This window comes from Anneissia japonica, unplaced genomic scaffold (genome assembly GCF_011630105.1).
Source record: "Anneissia japonica isolate Jap-2015-1 unplaced genomic scaffold, ASM1163010v1 scaffold288069_len450862_cov184, whole genome shotgun sequence".
NCBI lineage: Eukaryota > Metazoa > Echinodermata > Crinoidea > Comatulida > Comatulidae > Anneissia > Anneissia japonica.
The window spans coordinates 212,436-220,894 of NW_022746790.1; the positions used below are offsets into that span (position 1 = coordinate 212,436).

Sequence of the window (8,459 nt, forward strand, 5' to 3'; positions counted from 1 at the left end):
TATATATATATATATATTTATACTGTATGCCTATTATAAGACTATAATATAAAACTATTTCTGGCATTTTATATCACTTAATTAAATTCAATTAAATCATTCAATTAAATGTGAAAATGTGACGAAGAATGGAAAACATTTAATTTTCACCGTAACTTGAACCCAAAACCAAGAGTCTCCTGTAAAACGACTATAAATGCCATGAGTCTATATCCTTTTTAAGTCAGTTAATTTTTAGTTTATAGCGATTAAGTGATCAAAGCAAAAATGTTTTATACATAATTATCTCATTGCTATAATGAGAAGTAAATGTTTTTGCATATCTCATTGCTATAATGAGAAGTAAAGTGGAAATTGCAACAAAAAAGTATAAAGTTGCTGTAGGCAAATAGTGTCTAGGGATAGGGATATTATTATTATTGTTACAATCCATCAAATTTTCACTGTCGGCATTGTATATCACTTAATTAAATTCAATTAAATCATTCATTAAGGAATGTGACGAAGAATGGAAAACATTTAATTTTCCCCGTAACTTGAAGCCAGAACCACGAATTAGAGTCTACTGTAAAACGACTATAATGCCATGTGCATCAGCTTTGGGAACAGTCTCATTATATATTAAAAGCGTGCGCGGCAAATGAATTTGGTTAGAACATAGAGTTATTTATGAAGAGATATTATGGGTTTTCTAGTTAAAAGGGAACTCAATGGCCCTGCATCCTAAGATCGAAATCACCGTATGGAAATGGCCTTTTAATGGCCACTTTAATGTATACATTTGAAGGGTCTCTACCTTTAGTGTTTTCCTTCATGATTACATTCTCCAGCATTCTTTAGCCCTTCAAATACAGATATCAATATTGTAAATACAAATGGTACTAGTCTTAGTTGAGAACAACGCATATGCCTTATGTTTGTACACCCTATTTCTAATATTTGTCATTTATGTCGTATAACTATTCTTTTGTTCTGGAAAATACGAGAGCAAATTTGTATTGCCTAGGCCTATTAGTGGGTAATACAAGAAACACATGTTGTCCTTTCGAATGGTAAAGTTTGATAATAGTTCGCCAGTATTTAAGGTGGAGTTTAAACATGACAAACGGCACCGCATTTTAACCTTACTAGACTTCACTCTCTAATTCGCTCATTTATTTCGTTAACAATAAAAAAATATATATAATAGCCTATCTTAATAAGAATATTATATATTTCTAATTTCGCTGATTATGACTCATTAATGGAAACATTATTTTATGTGAAAGCATTGAGTGGCGGGAAATGAAAATAATGATAATATTAACAATAATAATAATAATAATAATAATAATAATAATAATAATAATAATAATAATAATAATAATAGTTATAATTATAATACATAGACTTAATTTGTAGGTTTTTAAACAGAACATAGGGCCTTTCCTCATTGCTATAATGACAAGTGATGTTGAAATTTACAAAGTCTAGCGTAAAATAACACACGAAAAACCGAAACACATTAAAAGCAACTCGACGTCAGGAAATCTCAAACTATGACGGCTAATAATATTCAAAATATGTAAAATGATGTCATAATTTGATATGTCTTTGCTTGGACAATGTTTGAAGAAGATCCAGGCACGGAAGGTGACCAAAGCCGGTCATAAAAACTCAGTGTAAAAAACTAGGAAAACGGAATTGAAGAAGAAAACAATTAGAAGAAAACAAAGGTTATTTAAAAAAAAAAAGTGAAAAAAAAAAACACAGGGAAAATAACTCGACGTTAGTAAGACAACTACCTAGAATTAAATCTGGAAATGGTAATAGCGACGGTAAAATAGAGACTCATCATAGCCACTGCGCGCTATATGGATGAGTCTATACCCTTTTTAAGTCAGTTAATTTTTATTTTATAGCGATTTAAGTGATCAAAGCAAAAATGTTTTATGCATAATTATTTCATTGCTATAATGAGAAGTAAATGTTTTTGCATATCCCATTGCTATAATGAGAAGTAAAGTGGAAATCGCAACAAAACAGTATAAAGTTGCTGTAGGCAAATAGTGTCTAGGAATAGAGATATTATTGTTACAATCCATTAAATTTTCAATGTCGACTACACTAACACTCGACCGACAACCTAAGATTTTGGCCCACCCTACTAAATAGGCTACGCCGTATCTTTGCTTTCATCCACAAGCAGCGACCACGCTTCGAGATTCGCTCGCGAAAGAAAAGTCAAGCATGCATACCGTAAATTCTCGCGGCGCTTATAAATTTTTTGGCGGCTTTAGTGCGGCGCTTATTCAAGAGCGGCGCTTATTCGATAGCGGCGCTTATAAAAAAAAATATTGGTTACCTATTTCACGTTTTCCCGTAGTTCAGTAGGCCTATCATAGGTCCTATCATCGTAAACAAACGTTTATAAGAAATGGTTGTCTTCATTGTGTTATTTAATAATAATAATAATAATAATAATAATAATAATAATAATAATAATAACAATAATAATAACAATAACAATAACAACAACAATAATAATAATAATAATAATAATAATAATAATAATAATAATAATAATAATAATAATAATAATAATAATAATAATAATAATAATAATAATAATAATAATAATAATGATGCGAAAAAAATCTCGTGATTCGGTTGATTTATCCAAACGCCATCGGTATTATCACCATTATTATATACCTTGATTGCATATACAGCAAGAAACATGAGTTTACATCCTGAATAAAGGGCAGTTGTTTTTTTTTACATTCACATAGATTCCATACGGTAGATCATCGTTAGTAATCGTTTATGTTCATAAATTCAGTATTACCACAACATAGTTACCAACCTGAGAGATTTGAAATGCGTGAGTGTCTATACCAGTTGGCTGGGGGTCCAAGCGGTAGGGGAAACACCCCACCCCCGCCGCTTCGACGATCTGAGCATTTTTAAGCTGTTTTAAAACGATTTCAGGGAGTGTTTGTTGATAATACAGGTACATAAGCAAAAATATTATTAATAAAGCCAACTTGAGTTTCAATGTAGGCCTATGTTTAATTTGAGCACCAGAACTATGTAGACCTACACAAACATTTCATTACTGATCAATTTTAGTAACTCGTTAGTGAAATAAGTAGGGCCTACAAGGAAATACTGTACTCTCTCATGATTCAAGTTACTGCATCACCGTTATTATAGTTTTAATACCACCAATTTCTTTTAATTTTAAATACATTTTCCCCTGATAAGATAGTATAATACATAGGCCTACTCCAAGTACCGAAATGCACGCCATCGTGTCGGGATTCAATATTTCGACATTAATTATGTCATCATCAGGAATGATGATTATTGGCTAGATGGGGACGTAAATAATAATAACGTACTGTGTATTCAGTACGTTAACACAGGGTAAATAATCACTCCTATGATATTTCCTGAGGCAAACTCACATCTTAATAGAATTTGTGGTAACTTCCATCTGTCTAGATAATCTGGAGGTCGTGTGTTCGATTCCCACACAAACCATGTTTTTAAATTATTTTTCTATTGGCTAGTAATTGTGGAAGTCTAATTTGAATATTTTTATACCTATTTTTTAACATGATTTTAAAAAATAAATCGGACTTAAAGAAATATTCATTCATAATAATTATTTTTGAATATTTAATAAGAACATATCATTTCCCTAGGCAAACTCGCATCTTAATAGCATTTGTTGTGGTTTTCATCTCACTAGATAACCAGAAGGTCGTGGTTTCGATTCCACCCGAATCATTATTTTTTTCTTTTTTAAATTTTATTAATGGCTAGTATTTGGGGACGTACTGAGAATTCGGTACGATAAAACGTCAGGTAGGGCAAACAATCACTACTATGATATTTCCTGACGTCGCAAACTCACATCTTAATAGCATTTGTAGTAATTCCATCTGTCTAGATAATCTGGAGGTCGTGTGTTCGATTCCCACACGAACCATTTTTTTTTTTCACAATTTTTCTATTGGCTATTTATTGGGGATATCTAATTTGGATATTTTTATAATCTATTTTTTAACATGATTTAAAAAAATAAACGGACTTAAAACAATATTCATTCATAATAATTATTTTGAATATTTAATAAGAACATAAAATATTTATTAATAACATTTATTTTGAAGTTTTTCTTTTACTTTTGACACCATCACCATGCGTAATATCGTAATTTCCATCTGGCTAGATAATCTGGAGGTCGTGTGTTCGATTCCCACACGAACCATTAAAAAAATTCTATTGGCTAGTAATTGGGATATCTAATTTGAATATTTTCAAATCCTGATTATGACATAATTAATGTCGAAATATTGAATCCCGACACGATGGCGTGCATTTCGATACTTGGAGTATGTATTATACTATCTTATCTGAGATTAATCAGTGGACCTTTCGGTTTTTTCCCCTGAATTTGTGATAAATCGTTATCACGAATAGACTTGTGTTAAATGCGTGACAAATTTAGGTTTCTGCAAAATGCGTGTTTAATCCAAAATCACTTTGAAATGCAGGACCGTCCTGCACGATGCGAGACGGTTGGAAATGCCACAACGCAAATTAGAGTTTATCGCGCTACATATCCTTATTTACTTTTAAAAGTGTTTCTAGCCCTGTTTTTCTGTCATTTAAATTCTTACCCGGTAAAAGCTTATTGCAGTATATTTCTGTTCTACATGAGTTAGTCAAGAACCGATTCTATTTATGTGCCTAAAAATACTGAGTTAAAAGAATTGCTTCGGATCGAACTCGAATTAACCACACACGAAGCCGCAGTTGAATAGTTAAGCGTCGGTAGAGAACCAATTTTGTATCCAGACACACCGATTCCCTTTTACAATTTACTTTGAGCATACGTTACCTCAAAAAACAATTTAAAGCTTATCTCTTTACGTATCATTAGTGTAATAGGCCTAGGCCCTAAGTGTAATTTTCGGAGATTTTGTTGTTTAAAATATAAGTGTGCGTATTACATTCATTACTCGGCGTGCCTCATAAAAATAAAGAGAGTTAAATGAATACATTTTCCCCTAATCACCCTTCCATTACAATACCTGGGCCTATAAAGTTATATTAATTTATTATTTTGCGAGGTTCGAATACTGACTTATGCTGGTAGGCCTACTCGATTAACGTACATACATGTCGATTAAATCTACTTACTGTACAACAGTGAATTTATACCACCATCATTCAGTTTAAAGCCACTACATTATGCAATCAAAAACACTTAATAAATGATGAAAATGTAGGCTTATGGAAATTAATTTTTAATTATAAGGTTATCGTAATTAAATCATCGGGGCAGTCCATTTTGCTGCTGGTGATCCTGGTGATAATTTTAATGCGCATGTGTGCATATTTAAACATAAACTAATGTGATTATGTAAATAGGCATATACACATGAAATGAAGTTTTGGACTGGCACTTTAAATCTGTCCATTATGCTTAGCCAGTGATAGGATTTTTATGTAACATCCATTTATTCCCTCATGGTTTCCGTTGTTCGCTGTATGTGTTTGTCTCTCTATCTGTTTACACCTTGTTGTCTACACTTGTTTTCTGTGACGCAATCGTCCAACTCAATTTATCACAATTCATTTCTCTGTTATTTGTATTGAGCATTGTTTGTCACCATATTCGAGTCTATTAAATACGTGTCGCCTGTAACGCTGTTCTGCTATGTCCATAGGCCTATTCACAAGATAATAGAATCGGATGAAAATGAGCAAGATTTTAATTTTATTTGTACTATGCTTACTTATTTTTTCAACAGTTACATCATGACCAGCTGCGGTAAGTTACAAACATTCGTATAATTATTTGAGTTGGTGTCTTAAATAAGACGTGAATGGGTTTTGTGGTAAACAATTTTTAGTAAAACACATTGGGTTTTGATTTTCACTTTTCGACTTTATAGTCACTTCAGTTTTATTATATTTCACATGTAAATCACATTTTTACCGAAAATTTACAATGACAAACCAGTTTTCCGCATACTAGCTATTTTACTCATTAAAAAGTAATACAGTATCATAAGTAAATGAAGAACAAATAAATGTACTAATAAATAGCGTAATGTCGCAAATTACGATGCCTGCACCAATAAAACAGCAATAAATGAAAATTTAAAAAATATAAAAAAAGAAAAAATACCTAATTATAATACAACTAGATTACATCATCATCAAATAGCTGTAAGTTTACACCATGGCATTTGCTATTTTTTTTTTATCGATATAGTATTAGCATAAATTGTATTAAAACAATATAAATTATATCATAATGCCGGTTTTCCACAATGAGTGTCTCCAATCGAAATACGTCATCAATTTAGTTATAACAATATAACTTTCCATAAAAAAGTTATTTTATTGTAAATGTATGTTAATGCGACAGCACATCGACAATGGCAATGATAGTTTTAATAATAATATGATTATAATATATATAAACAGTAATAATGATAATAATATTATTATTAATAATAATATAATAATAGGCCTAATAATAATGTAAAATAATAATAATAATAATAATAATAATAATAACATGAATAATATAAACAATAATAATATTATATTTATCATATTAGTATCATTGTCGACATCATCATCGCTATAAAGCATTCCGATATTATTTTTTCTTTTTTTAGCATGGTGGGAATTTTTTACTTTTGGTACTTTGTTTTCTTTTCAATTTATGTATATTATGTATTTCAGTTTATGTACGGTACAGTGCTTAGAGGTATTACGACATTAGACCTTTTAAATCTAGGATATTATTATTATTATTATTATTATTTTTATTATTATTATTATTATTATTATTATTATTAATATTAATATTATTATTATTATTATTATTATTATTATTATTATTATTATTTTATTATTTTATCATCTTAAAAACCACCATCGTCACTCACAACATTGTCATCATTTTCATAATCGCAATCACCAGCATAATCATCATTATCATTGTCAACATCATCGTCATCATGGCACCATCATCACCGCCAAACTTATCATAATCACCATCCTCATCATCGTCATAAATACTTATCATTATAATCATCATCATCAGCACCCTCATTACCATCGACATTATCAACATCATTATGTCATCACCATCTTCATCATCATAATCAGAATCATCACCTACGATCATCAGTGTCATCATCATCATCATCATCACCATTCTTATCATCATAATCATCGACATCATCACCACCACCACCATTGTTATCTGGTATGCTTTGCGCACTCTGGAACATCGGCACCGATCTTTTTTGACTATCATTTGCATTAGTATGGCCAGTAAACCTGTTTATTTCACCGTCCTACCGTATTTTATCTCAACCTTGGTATCCGACAATTTATGACGTAGCCCGATGAATTAAAACATAGTCAATCACTGAAAGAATAATGGGATGTTGAAAACTATGCAGCACGGCACAGCATGTTTGGTTGCACATTAGGCCTAAATAAAGGTAATAGTGAAACAGATTAATTAATGGGTTTATTAAGCAAAAGTGATGAAAGATATAATTCGTAAACAATATGATTATGATGAAGTGATGGCTGGCACTCTACTAAAAGATTAAAGAGGTAAAAGGATTAATAATTGATACTAATTCCAAAATAAAGATTACTATTTAAGCAATACTGCTTTTTTTTTAAAATATTGAAATGCAATATTGAAGGCAGGAACTGATAGTATCCAATTTTCCACACGTACGGTACCATACATAATGCAACCTTGAGATATGCTTTTGTTTCATGATTTTATTGTTTTTGCATTTTAAATTACTTTCTGTTTGTGGTGTTCATTATTATACAAATGCAATCACTCAGGCTAATTATGTATATATATATATATATACACATTATTGTGGGGACGATATTAATTTTTTTTTTTTAAAGTCAAGTTGACGTATTTTTGGAACATCATTTATTTAACACGAATGTTTCGTCGACTTATGTGGACTTCATTCTATTTCGTCCACAGCAGTGGACGAAATATTCTTGTTAAATAAATTATGTTCCCAAAATACGTCAACTTTTTTTTTTTTTTTCATTGTCATCGCCTTCACAATTATATTTGTTATAGAACAACGCCCTACATCATTTCACAATGATACATCTTTATACACATTATATAATATAAAGTTAGTAAAATGAAGAAAACCACGGTTGACATTTAAGGATATAAACATATGTTGATGACTTAAAAGTCGATTCAAATAAGTATGGCACATAACTGATACAGTCTGGCTCGTTAAATTCGAAACATATTATATAAATTTACATAATGTATATATATTTACAACTTTATATTGTTTACGGTATATAGGTCCTATATATACATAATATAATATAAAGTTGGTAATATATATATATATATATATATATATATATATATATAC

General features: G+C 30.4%; 1 protein-coding gene across 1 annotated transcript in view; it reads left to right on the forward strand.

Annotated features, from left to right (window-relative positions):
* LOC117120304 (voltage-dependent calcium channel type A subunit alpha-1-like) overlaps positions 1-8,459 on the forward strand; it is a 187,190-nt gene that overhangs the window by 768 nt on the left and 177,963 nt on the right. The window contains exon 2 of the mRNA XM_033265323.1: positions 5,808-5,827. Coding sequence (XP_033121214.1) covers positions 5,808-5,827 — 20 coding nt within the window. The remainder of the gene's footprint in view (positions 1-5,807; positions 5,828-8,459) is intronic.